This window comes from Colobus angolensis, unplaced genomic scaffold (genome assembly GCF_000951035.1).
Source record: "Colobus angolensis palliatus isolate OR3802 unplaced genomic scaffold, Cang.pa_1.0 Scaffold46, whole genome shotgun sequence".
Lineage (NCBI taxonomy): Eukaryota > Metazoa > Chordata > Mammalia > Primates > Cercopithecidae > Colobus > Colobus angolensis.
In genome coordinates this window covers 8181141-8194061 of record NW_012118043.1, presented here as the reverse complement: position 1 = coordinate 8194061, position 12921 = coordinate 8181141, and the positions used below count along the sequence as shown (strand labels likewise).

Here is a 12921-nt window from a genome sequence, read left to right as displayed (position 1 = left end):
GTGATCCGCCCGTCTCGGCCTCCCAAAGTGCTGGGATTACAGGCTTGAGCCACCGCGCCCGGCCGGGTTTCTCTTTTCTTATGGAAAATAGATATATATCTTTTCTTTACCCATATTCCTATGTCTGTTAGCAGTTTTACTCATGTTCTCTATTGCTTGGAATTCTTTTCACTCTTTGATGTTTTTGAGACAGGGTCTCACTTTGTCGCCCAGGCTGGAATGCATTGGTGTGCATTAACATGGCTCAACCTTGTCTTCCTGGGCTCAGGTGATCCTCCAGCCTCAGCCTTCCGAGTAGCTGGGACTACAGGTCCACATCACCATGCCAGGCTAACTTTAAAAAAAATTTTTGTAGAGACAGAATCTCACCATGTTGCCCAGGCTGATCTTGAACTCCTGGGCTCAAGTGATCCTCCTGCCTCAGCCTCCAAAAGTACTGGGATTACATGTGTAAGCAGCTGTGACCATCCTTCTTTTCATTCTTAACAACAATATTGGGAGTCTGTTGGCTTCCTGTTCTAAATATCCAAGTCTGCTGCTTCATAGCCACCCTAGGCTTTCTTTCATGGAACTCTTTTGTTCTTCTAGTTATTGAACCCCTCAACTCCTGCTTTCATCTTTGTTTACTGGAATATATCCTTAGGTAATCTCCTGATAAAGGGTGTCTAAGAAATAAACATAACTTTTATCCTAATGCTAAATTGATAGTTTTGTTCAGTACAGAGTTTTAATTTCAAACTAATTTTCTCTCAGAATTTTTGAAACCCTTATTCCAATAGCTTTTATTCTCCATTGTTTGAAATGAGAAGTGTTGTGCCAATCTGAATCTCATTTTTTTATTTCCAGAAGGTTTTGGGAGCTCATCTTATCCCTTATATTTCCAAATTTCATAGTGATATGTTTAGGAATATAATTACTCAATCTGCAATAAAGTTTTAGAACCACTGGATCTCATTAATAATGGAAGTTTTCATTTTTAAAAGGATTATGATTAGTGTCAACACACTTGAACATATGGGACTTTAACAGATGATGAAACTAGGCCTTTAATTAATTTTAGGTGCTTAATCAGCTCCTTTGCCAACTTGTAATACAATTGATATTAACTTTTCCTGGGAGAAATGGAAGAGACTACCTAAGCTATGCCAAGCATACAGTTAGTTCTCTTTTAAATGCCCAGGGGTCTGCTTAGCTACTTGTGAATTATCTCTGGTCTTTAAAAAAATCTATTTTTCTCCTTTTACTCCTTGTCTGCCTTTACTCTTCTCTATCCATTTGCAATCCTTCATGAGCCTGGAAATGAGACAGAGTTCAGCCCAAACTTGTCCCTTTTGCTGTTTGGAAGGGACAAGGGACCAGAGTCATTTACTGAGGTAAAGGCAAAATTGCCTATGTTATTGATATTGCTTGCACTTCTACTTCCAAGATCCATCAAACTTTGGACTATGCTGACTACAGCCTACATTTTACAGATTAGTTATGAAGAATGCAGGCTCCCGGATCAGAGCTGTGTGATGGGCACATTACTTAACCTCTGAGCCTTGGTTTCCTCATCTCTAAAATGGGGATAATACGGCGGCTTATGCCTGTAATCCTAGCAGTTTGGGAGGCCGAGGCGGGCGGATCATGAGGTCAGGAGATCGAGACCATCCTGGCTAACATGGTGAAACCCTGTCTCTACTAAAAATACAAAAAAATTAGCCGGGCGCAGTAGCGGGCACCTATAGTCCCAGTTACTCAGGAGGCTGAGACAGGAGAATGGCGTGAACCCAGGAGGCAGAGCTTGCAGTGAGCAGAGATCGCGCCACTGCACTCCAGCCTGGGCGACAGAGTGAGAGACTCCGTCTCAAAAAAAAAAACAAAAAAAAGGGGATAATAATGGTAACTCCTTCACAGAGTTGTGGTATGAGTGAAGCTTAATTGATTTAGTACATGTAAAGTACTTAGCAGTGGTTCTCACATTGTGAATTCTTTAAAAATATTATTTGTCAGCCAGGTACAGTGGCTCATACCCGTAATCCCAGCACTTTAGGAGGCCGAAGTGGGAGGATCACTTGAGCCCAGGAGTTCAAGACCAGCCTGGGCAACATAGGGAGACCTCATCTCTGCAAAATATTTACATATTTGCTGAGTCACGTAGCACATGCCTGTAGTTGGGAGGCTGAGGTGAGAGGATCACTTGAGCCCAGGGGTTCAAGGTTGCAGTGAGCTAAATTGCACCCCTGCATTCCAGCTTAGATGACAGAGTGAAACTCTGCCTCAAAATTAATAATAATTTGGCTGGGCATGATAGCTCACACCTGTAATCCCAGCACTTTGGGAGGCCAAGGCAGGTGGATCACTTGAGGTCAGGAGTTTGAGACCAGCCTGACCAACATGGCGAAACCCCGTCTCTACTAAAAATACAAAAATTAGCTGGGCATGGTGGTGGGCACCTGTAACCCCAGCTACCTGGGAGGCTGAGGCGGGAATATTGCTTGAGCCTGGGAGGCGGAAGTTGCAGTGAGCCGAGATCGCGCCACTGCACTCCAGCCTAGGTGATCAAGCAAGACTCTGTCTCAAAAATAATAATAATAATTAATTTAAAAATATTATTTGTGGCCGGGCGCAGTGGCTTAAGCCTGTAATCCCAGCACTTTGGGAGGCCGAGACGGGTGGATTATGAGGTCGGGAGATCGAGACCATCCTGGCTAACACGGTGAAACCCCGTCTCTACTAAAAAATACAAAAAAAAAAATAGCCGGACGAGGTGGCGGGCGCCTGTAGTCCCAGCTACTTGGGAGGCTGAGGCAGGAGAATGGCATAAACCCGGGAGGCGGAGCTTGCAGTGAGCTGAGATCTGGCCACTGCACTCCAGCCTGGGTGACAGAGCAAGACTCCGTCTCAAAAAAAAAAAAAAAAAAATATTATTTGTGGTTATTATTACTACTCATGGGCAAAGAATGGGCTTATCTAGGGTCTCCTGGTAAAAGTCACTTATATATATTATGTGGCAAGTTTCAAATGACAGTATTATATGACTTTCTAAATTTTATATTGATAAATTAGAGCAAGGCCACGAAAAAGCTTTGAATAACAAAATATTATGATTTTGAGGTTATATTATGTGCCGGATACTATACTAGGCACTTTATATAAATTATTCCTAACCCTTATAACAACTTGTGGGAAGAGTGGTATCTTCATTTGCCCCTGAGGAAATGGAAGCTCAGAGTGGTGGTGACTTGCCAAAGGGTACTGCTAGTAAAAAGTGATGCTGAGACCTGACCTCAAAGATCATGTGCATTCTTTTTCTCCACCCCAAAAATGTGAGGCATATAAGGGCAATGAAAACAGGGTTGGTTAGCATTCTTAGCTCCAGTAGTCTCCACACCACTGAATGTCATGGGAGGAAAATAAAACTGGCAGGAGGAAAGTACATATGAAACTTCATGTTGAACGGAAATTCTCTTTCTGTTCTGAAAAGTTTCACTTCTCTAATAGCATTTACAGAACATAACCTGCTCAGGACTCACGTGGGAAGTCCCTAGCTATTGTTCTTGTGGCTGAGGGAATCTGCAGGCAGGTAAAGAGGAGATGCTCCAAGATGAACATGCAGCAGCACCTCCCATGAGTCACTGAATCCACCTCTGAGTCATGATAGATTTGACATTTTATCAGCCAGATATGTCCTTTTATTAACATATCATTTTGAATAGGTTACATACTCAAGATTCAAATATCAAAATGCTATTAAAAGACACAGTGAAAAGTCTTGCTTCCATCCCTGTTCCCATCTGCCATGTTCCCCCAAGATAACCATTTTTAGTGTCACTCTAGTGTTTCTTTATTCAGATTCAAGCAAATACACATATTATCTCTTATCACATAAAAGCATCTTGCTTTATTCACTTAGTACATTCTGAAGATCCTTTTATATCAGAACCTAAAGAACTTTTTCATGCTTTTTTATAGCTACAGAGTACATTTCAATAGTAAATATTTAGCTCACTCCCAACTGATGAACGCTTGAGCTGTTTCTAATCTTTTGCTGTTAAAAGCAATGCTGCATGAATAGCTTTGTTTGCATGCGTCTTGGAATACAGGACACATATTATATTATGACACATTTCTGGAAGTAGGAAAGTAGGACTTCTTCTGGGTCAAAGAATAATTGTATTTGTCATTTTAATAGATTTCTGCCCATTTGCCTTCTATAGTACTTTTACCATTTTGTACCCCCATTAGCTATTTTCCCCCAGGTTCTCCAGCAGAACATGTTGCCAAACTTTTGGATTTTTTGGCATTCTGCTAGGAGAAGAAATGGTATTTCAGGGTTGTTTTTATTTGTCTTTTTCAAAAGTGAGGTTGAGCATCTTAGGTTTAAGTTTCTTTTGTGTTTCCTTTCTCATGATGCCTGTTCATGCCCTGTGCCCTATTTTCTTTTGGTTTTTGGTCTTTTTCTCCTTCATTTCTCACAGTCTTCACATTAGTAAGTTTAGTCCTTTGTTCATGCTGTGAGTTTGAAATATTTTTCCGAGTTTGTCATTTATTGCATAACTTGGCTAATGTGTGTGCATTTTTCTTCAGTTGTGCTGTGGCTTTTTTACTTTTTTTTTTTTTTTGAGACAGGGTCTCACTCTGTCGCCCAGTCTGGTGTGGAGTGCAGTGGTGCAGTGTTGGCTCACTGCAACCTCCACCTCCCGGGTTCAAGCAATTCTCCTGCCTCAGCCTCCCGAGTAGCTGGGATTACAAGCGCCCACCACTACGCCCAGCTAATTGTTTGTATTTTTAGTAGAGACAGGGTTTCACCATGTTGGTTAGACTGGTCTCGAACTCCTGACCTTGTGATTCGCCCGCCTCGGCCTTCCAGAATGCTGGGATTACAGGCATGAGCCACTGCACCCAGCCTTTTCTTTACTTTTATGTAGTCAAATTTAATACATTTACTTTCAGGGCTTCTGGATTAGCAGTGTTCTTCAGAGGCATGCTAATACACTATTGTAGAAACTCTGAGTACATGCACATGTTCAGTAAGTATAGCAAGTAAAATACCAGTTTCCACCACCATCGTGGTTTACCGTAGCACTGTGCACACTGATCATGTCTTGGGACAAGTTGAGTTTACCTGCAGCTGTGACTGTAGTGACTTTCTACTAAGGCTGCCACTGAGGTGACCCCTGCCCATATCTCCTGGACCCCTCTGGCTTTCTCTTTTTCCATCTAGCGCACCTCACAGGCTTTTCTCCCATCTCTAAGTGAGGCTCCCATCTCAAGGTGTGGGGAGGGAAAGAACCCCCTTTAGACTGTGTTCCTGGAGCAGATGGCCAGGTAGTCAGACCCTGGACTGGTACCTCAAACCTGACCCCCGGGCAGGTTTTGACCCCTGGACTCCTTGTGCACATACAGGCCACACTTCCTTCTCTTCTTCACTATAATACCCAAAGCTCATCTTCCGGCTTCTTGATTAGTGCAGTCTTCTCTCCTGATACTCCCAGGACAATAACATTCGCAAGGGGCTCTGGGGACTCCCCCACCCTCAGGTGAGCTATGGCAAGTTAACTGATGCATTTAAGTGTGTCGGGGCAGCATTTTGTTCCATATTGTTCCTTAGTGTGCAGTCCACCAGCTATACCTATTTTTTACTTGTAATCCAATAATTTTTCTCTAAAGTGAAACCACTCTGAAAAGGAATAGACATTATTGTACTACCTAGTAAGAAGCTGGACTAGATTTCTAAAGTGGACGTGCTGTCTATCCTGTATAAACCCCGTGGCAGCTGCTTTCGGTGGTCCCTTTGTGCCATCATCCAGTTGGGTGAGTGTGAGAGGCAGGGGAGTCATCTGGTCAGTACTGAAGGACATTTTGTGTGGAAAGGTCCCTCCTCACATTCATCTGTATGCATCCTTCTTTTTTGTTTGTTTGTTTGTTTGATTGAGATTGAGTCTTGCTCTGTCACCCAGGCTGGAGTGCAGTGGTGTGATCTTGGCTCACTGCAAGCTCCGCCTCCCAGGTTCACACCATTCTCCTGCCTCTCAGCCTCCCAAGTAGCTGGGACTACAGGTGCCCGCCACCATGCCCGGCTAATTTTTTGTATTTTTAGTAGAGACGAGGTTTCACCGTATTAGCCAGGATGGTCTTGATCTCCTGACCTCGTGATCCGCCCGCCTCAGCCTCCCAAAGTGCTGGGATTACAGGCATGAGCCACCGTGCCCAGCCTGTATGCATCCTCCTTTAAAGGTGGTCCTTTTGGATTTATTTTGTTTCATAAGGCTTCATCAATTTGTATTAGGACCATAACTTTCTCTTAAAAGATTGTTTTGTTTCATTATAGTTTTCTGAACAAAGAACAAACACAGCTTTTTCAAATTTTAGGAGAGTCTCCAAGCCATGAAAGCCATGAAAAAGTATTGGGTTTTGGAATATTAATGGAGTTTTAGAGATCTGGTATATCAATCCTTTCCTAAAGCAATAAATAGGAAAAGTTAGCTTTATCTTTAATTCACAGAATTATAACTTAAAGTTTTTATGCTACTTTTACAGAAAAAGACACTATGGACGTGTGGTGCAATGGTAAAAAATTGGAGACAGCAGTAAGTTGACTATTTAATGACTCTAAGTGCCATGTATCTAAGTTACCATTGAATTGTTGCTGCATTCCCTAATTATAGAGATTTTATAATGAACCAAGGCCGTCTTGATAAAAACAAAAATGGGATTAAGTACTCCTGACTCCAGATTCTGAAAACCTTTGCCAGACAGTGCCTGGTGCCATGAGTTTGGAAACAACTTATGTTCTTAGCTGACACCAACTTCATACTCTCCCTTTCCTGTCCTGGACCAGGCTCTAGCATAGCAAGTAAAATGCCAGTAAAATACCTAGCAAGTAAAATACCTAAAAAGAGGCGCTAGTTAGAATTATATCCCCACAGGCTGGTGTCCTCTTGTGTTTATCCATTTGAAGTGGTGCGTTATGTATCACTGCTTCTCAAACTTGCATGCACAGAAATTGCCTGGGATCTCGTTAAAATGCGAATTCTAACATTTCCCTAGGTGCTGCTAATGCTGCTGGTCCACAGAACACACTTTAGGAATGTTTTATACCATACACTCAAGCAGAGGGTTCTTTTCTGAAAGTGAGATTTTTATAAAATGAGTGATACGGTATCGGATGACGCGAAGGTAGACGAACAGGAAAGGGCACTCTCACAAAGCCCAGAGGACAAGTGGAATTTTAGACCAGCAGTGCCGATGCAGGGAGAAAGAGGCCACCGCAGTCACTGTGGCCAGGCGCACTGAAATCCCCATCTAGACTCCAGTGTGTTTGGCTTTTGCTATCAGGTGCTTGGATTACTGTGGCTGTGGATGGGATGAGTGTAGGAGTGAATTTCCAGCAGGAATGAAACAGTAGTAGTGTGCACAAGGGAGAGAGTGGGAAACAAAGTGTGGGACGAGGAGCTGAAATCACTGGGTGGTAATCCCCATGTCTTATGGGATCTGCGGGCCAAGCAGGGAGTGCTGTCCCTCTGACCCACTTTAATCCTGGCTCCAGATGTGAACATCAGGGCTAGAGATAATGGGAAGCTCTCTTCTCTGGTCACATTTTGCATGTTGTAGTTGCTTTTATCTTATTTGTATAGTATAGGTATAAGACAGTGAGAAAAGGTGCTTTTGGTAGTTGGAGGAAAGGAGGTCTGGGATTAATTTATTCAGAAGACCACCTAGAACCTACTTGGTCTGATAGCTGTTTCTGAGGAGGTGACAAAGCCAGAAATCAAAAATTACAAAGATGAAGCCACACGTGATAGCACAGGTCTGTAGTGGCCTCCTACTTGGGAGGCTGAAGTGAGAGGAACCCCTGAGTCTAGAGTTTTAGGCCAGCCTGAGCAACATAGTGAGACCCCATCTCTAAAATAATTAATCAATAAATTGAAATTTAAAAGTCACAAAGATGAATGCTTTTCTGTTTCTGAGTCCTAAAGAATTTAATTTGGGCTCACTCAAAATTGAGTGCTTGAGCTGCTCTCTGGGTTAAATCTGCTGATAGAGACTTCTTTTATGCAGAGAGGCTTGGAGAGTGCTTCAGTATTTTATGGCCCCCTTTGGAAAAACTCCAGTTACCACTAACATAGATCACATACCTACTGTGTGCCCAATGTCATACCTGGTGGTTCTTCCTGTTCTTTTTTTCCTAGCCTGGAATTCTCTAGATAGAGAATCAGCAGTTTTGAATCTCATTTCCTCCCACACTCGAGAAATTCTCCAGTGCACATGTAAAGAGAATGCTGTTTTATGGTATTAAGAATGTGGTTGTACTGGTCGAGGTGACTCATGCATGTAATCCCAGCACTTTGGGAGGCTGAGGCGGGCAGATTGCTTGAACCTAGGAGTTTGAGACTAGTCTGAGCGACATGGTGAAACCCCTCTCTACTAAAAATACAAAAATTAGTAGAGCATGGTGGCGCATGCCTGTAGTCCCAGCTACTCGGGAGGCTGAGGTGGAATAATTACCTGATCCCAGGGAGGTTGAGGCTGCAGTGAGCCAAGGTTGCACCACAGCACTCCAGCCTCGGTAACAGAATGCGAGACCTTGTCTCAAAAAAAAAAAAAAAAAGCAATTGTAACTTTGGGAGGCCGAGACGGGAGGATCACTTGAGGCCAGGAGCTCATGACCACCCTGGGCAACATGACAAGACTGTATCTCTACACAAAATTTTTTTTTAAAGTTAGCTGTATATGGTGATGTGTGCCTGGTCCCTGCTGCTCAGGAGGCTGAGGCAGGAGGATTACTGGAGCCCAGGAGTTCAAGGCTGCAATGAACTACAATTGTACCCCTGTACTCCAGCCTGGGTGGCAAGAGCAAGACCCTGTCACACACACACACAAAGAATGTTGTTGTGGTTGTAAAAAGGTGAAAATAGTATTCATCCACGTGTCTTTGTTTTGTAGTAATTAACAGGAAACCACATGTGTTTGGAAAATAGCTCTTTATAACACAATTGCTTTCTCATTGTAACTACAACCTAGTTTGCAGGGCAGTTTGGGCAGCTCCGTATCTGGGCAGCCTTCCCCAGTACTGTACGTACACACAACAAACTCATCCTGTTGCCTGTGAGTTACAGCTGATTTTCTCCTTTTTATCTCAAAGCATCGTGCCAATATTATATATTTGTCCAATTGCCAAGAAGCTGGTTATATAGATTATATTACCTAACCCTTGCCCTTTCCTCTGAAGTCTTTTTTCAAGGCTCAATATTAAAAATGGGGACAGGAACACACTGCACCCAAGGACATGCTTGTGGTACTCAGCACACCTCCCATAAGGAGCCACTGGCCACATCCTTCCCAGAGCTGGGAAAAGGCTTCTCTCCCTGAGGCATCCTGTGCCTTCTTTGGCTTGGTGTTGTTAACTGGGGGACCTTGTTCTATCTACTTTGGCTGCCAGGAACTCATAGCCAGGGTTTAAATCTGATTTTCTGTTTCTTTGCTTTCTAGCATAAATCAGTTCTTATCCTCTAAGCCTCTTCTTCCTTCCTTCCTTCCTTCCTTCTCTGCTAATCTTTTTACTCTAGACCACTGCTACCCAATCAAAGTGCCATATGAGGCACAGATATGACCTTCATGTGTACTGTTAACTTACCTAGTGTCCACACTGGAAAAAATTTTAGATGAAGTTAATTTTAATATTATATTTAATTTAAATCAATATATCAAAAATATTATTTAACATGTAATCAGTATAAAAAGTTATTTTATATATTTTTTTGTTTCATACTAGGTGTTTCAAATCTAGTGTCTATTTTATATTTAAACAGCATATCTATTTTCAGACTAGTCAATTTCAAGTGCCCAATAGCCACATATGGCCAGTGGCTACTGTATTGAACAGAACAGGTATAGATTTAGTGGTGTCTGGTTTTGTTATCTGTATATTTTATTGTAAGCCACCTTATACCCGGAGGAATCAGATTTTCAGAGTGGCTAAGAACACTCTATCCCTGGCTGGATGCCGTGGCTCACACCTGTAATCCCAGCAGTTTGGGAGGCTGAGGCAGGTAGATCACTTGAGGCATTTATAAATAACTAATAAATGTCATGTTTATCGTTTTTATTTTTGAAAACGTATGTTATAGACACATAGCCATGAGGTTTATATTCCTCCCCCAAGAATTTAAGATTCTTAAGGATTGTAGAGGTTATAAAAAGGAAACTTTCACTTCATAACAGAAATGTAAAAGCATCTAAGTACAGGCTTTAGACTTTGTTTTTCACAGCTTATTGTTTAATACACTATTTTATTGTACTTTTAGATGGTGTTAATGCTCTAGACAAAGAGAAATGTTTGTGCACCACTAATTCCTTCTTCTTTTGTTGATCCAGGGTGAGTTTGTAGATGATGGGACTGAAACTCACTTCAGTCTCGGGAACCACGACTGTTACATAAAGGCTGTCAGTAGTGGGAAGCGGAAAGAAGGGATTATTCATACTCTTATTGTGGATAATAGAGAAATCCCAGAGATTGCAAGTTAATGAATCTTAATCTTAAGAAGTAAAGATCAGGACTTTTTAATTACTGTGGTAATTAAATGTGTTCAGTATGTACTTATCAGTACATTTAGTCTGCAATGTTTTTATTTTTTAAAAAGTTACATGAAACTGTAACATTCCAAGGGTCAGGAAAAAAACCAATTATGTATAGTCATAAAAATTACAATGTATGATGCAAATAATGTAAAATGTTTTAAAGACAAATGGAAAATAAGATATGGACCAAAGTCTCTAATGTTTTACAACAGTAACCTTTACTATAATAAATACTGTGAACAAAATCTGCTTGATTTGCGTTTCTATGTATGGGTAAGTCTTTATGTGTTTTTAACCTGTGCAGATAGGCTGTCTCTCTAGTTTACAGCAGTTGGTACATAATGATACAATTAGTTTAACTGAGGAAAATGAGAAACTTTTTCTTATTTGGAAACATTAAGGAAACTTCAGATAGTGAGTGTCACAAAAATGTAATTTAAAATGTAGGTTTCTGAAAATGTGGTTGTTTTGTTTAATTAACATGGTGAAGACATAAACCAAAAGGAAAAGAAGCAAACTCCTTTACAGCAGATTGTATCAGGTGCTACCTCGGGCGGTAATTAAAAAGTGAGAGTTGCGTGTCTGTACCTAGATGTTGCCCCAGTGTTAGTGCTTCTGTGGCTGAATCGGCCTGTGCAGGCATACTCACAAAGACCAGCCAAGTCAGTATATTAAGTGCCTGAAGGTTGGTCATTTCAATACTCGGAAAGTCTTTCAAGGCAGGATACAGTTTAATAGCAGACCATATTGGGGCATTTCACATCTGTTATCACTGCTGATCTGTGTGAGGGGCATTCTCCATTTTTTGACTTGCTCCGTCCAATTTGGTTGCCATTAGTCACATGGCTATTTAAATTAATTAGAATGAAGTACAATCAAAAATTCAGTTTCTCAGTCATGCTAGCTTCACTTCAAGTGCTCAACAGTCACATGTAGCTAGTGGCTATCATACCAGACAGTGTAGAGAACATGTCCGTCACCAAACCAAGTTCTGTTGGACAGCACTGGTCTAGATAGACTGTCTCAGGTTGAGTGAGTTGCTCAGTAGTGTCACAGGATTTTAAATCCAGGTTTTTCTGATACTAAGACTTATGCCCTTTACTACTGTCTCCCTGCCATTAACATCTTTCGAAGAAATTTTGGGCAGAACCAGGTTCTAACAGCAGGAAAGAGAAATCGGGCAGGAGAGCAGTGAGGGAAGAAGGTTTGGAGAGGCCAGGACCCGGCAGGCAACATTCAGCGTGGCAAGGTGGGTGTGTTGAAAAGCCTTGACTCCTTCCTTCTTCTAACACCTTTTATTTTGAAGTCTTTGCCGCTGGCAGCTCAGCTCACCTTTAAAAAAAACGTTTACAAGGCTGGGCTGGTGATTCATGCCTCTAATCCCAGCACTTCGGAAGGCTGAGACAGTAGAATTGCTTGAGCCCAAGAGTTGAAGACTAGCCTGAGCAACATGGTGAGACTCTGTCCCTACAAAATAAAACAAAAATTTAAGTTTTTAAAAGATTTTTACCAAAAAACCTCTCTGCTCTTCCCATACCACCCCCTAGTTTTGCTTCAATGCCATTGGAAGACCAGGAAACAATCTAACAGGGACTCTGAGGCTTGTTAAACTCACATTTGGGTTTGCTTTCATTTATTTTGGAGTTGTGGTTTATTTTCATTTTTCTTGAGTAAAAGTCTTCTTTTAATGGCCATCTTTTATCTGCTAGAAAAATATTTTGTGCCATGTCCAAAAGCAAAGCAATTATTTTTAGGCATTGGGCTTTGAGCTGTAGTTATTAGAGCTCAAAATCTGTGATTTGCAGTGGTTGTCATGTACCTAAGCAAACACTTGGGAGTGCAGTTTGATTCTGTCTTTATGGAGACCAACCCACAGGAATATAGTCTTGCCTTTGACATGGTAAATCCATGTTTGTTTTGTTTTGTTAATTCAAAGCAGCACAATAATGTGGAAAGAGTATAGCCTAGATCTGAAGTTTGGCACAGCAAGTTAAGTTCTTCAGCCTCAGTTTCCTCACCTTAAAACTTGAGGCTATTACTTGTCTTAGTTATTTAATTAGATATTTCAGATGTACAAAAAACAGAAAATATGACACAGCTGTATTATTAAACTAGGTGTACCGATTACCCAGTTTAATAACTAAAGCATTACCAGTGCAACTGAATACCCATATACCCTCCCTGTTCTCCTTCCCCTCCCTTGTGCAACTAATAACTATTGTGTATTTGATGTTTATCATTCCCATGCAAGTTTATATTATTTTACTTTTGATATATATTTTTGATATATATCGAAAAAGTACAGTATTATTTTAAAATATGAATGTTATCACATTCTGTGTATCCTTTCGACATCAT

At 41.3% G+C, this 12921-nt stretch overlaps 1 protein-coding gene across 4 annotated transcripts in view; it reads left to right on the top strand.

Annotated features, from left to right (window-relative positions):
• Positions 1–10803, top strand: part of FAIM (Fas apoptotic inhibitory molecule) — a 25538-nt gene extending 14735 nt beyond the window's left edge. For all 4 annotated transcript variants that reach the window (XM_011958132.1, XM_011958131.1, XM_011958133.1 and 1 more), the window contains 2 exons: positions 6523–6572; positions 10360–10803. In XM_011958132.1, coding sequence (XP_011813522.1) covers positions 6523–6572; positions 10360–10509 — 200 coding nt within the window. In that variant the 3' untranslated portion in view covers positions 10510–10803. The remainder of the gene's footprint in view (positions 1–6522; positions 6573–10359) is intronic.
• Positions 10804–12921: the final 2118 nt, after the last annotated feature.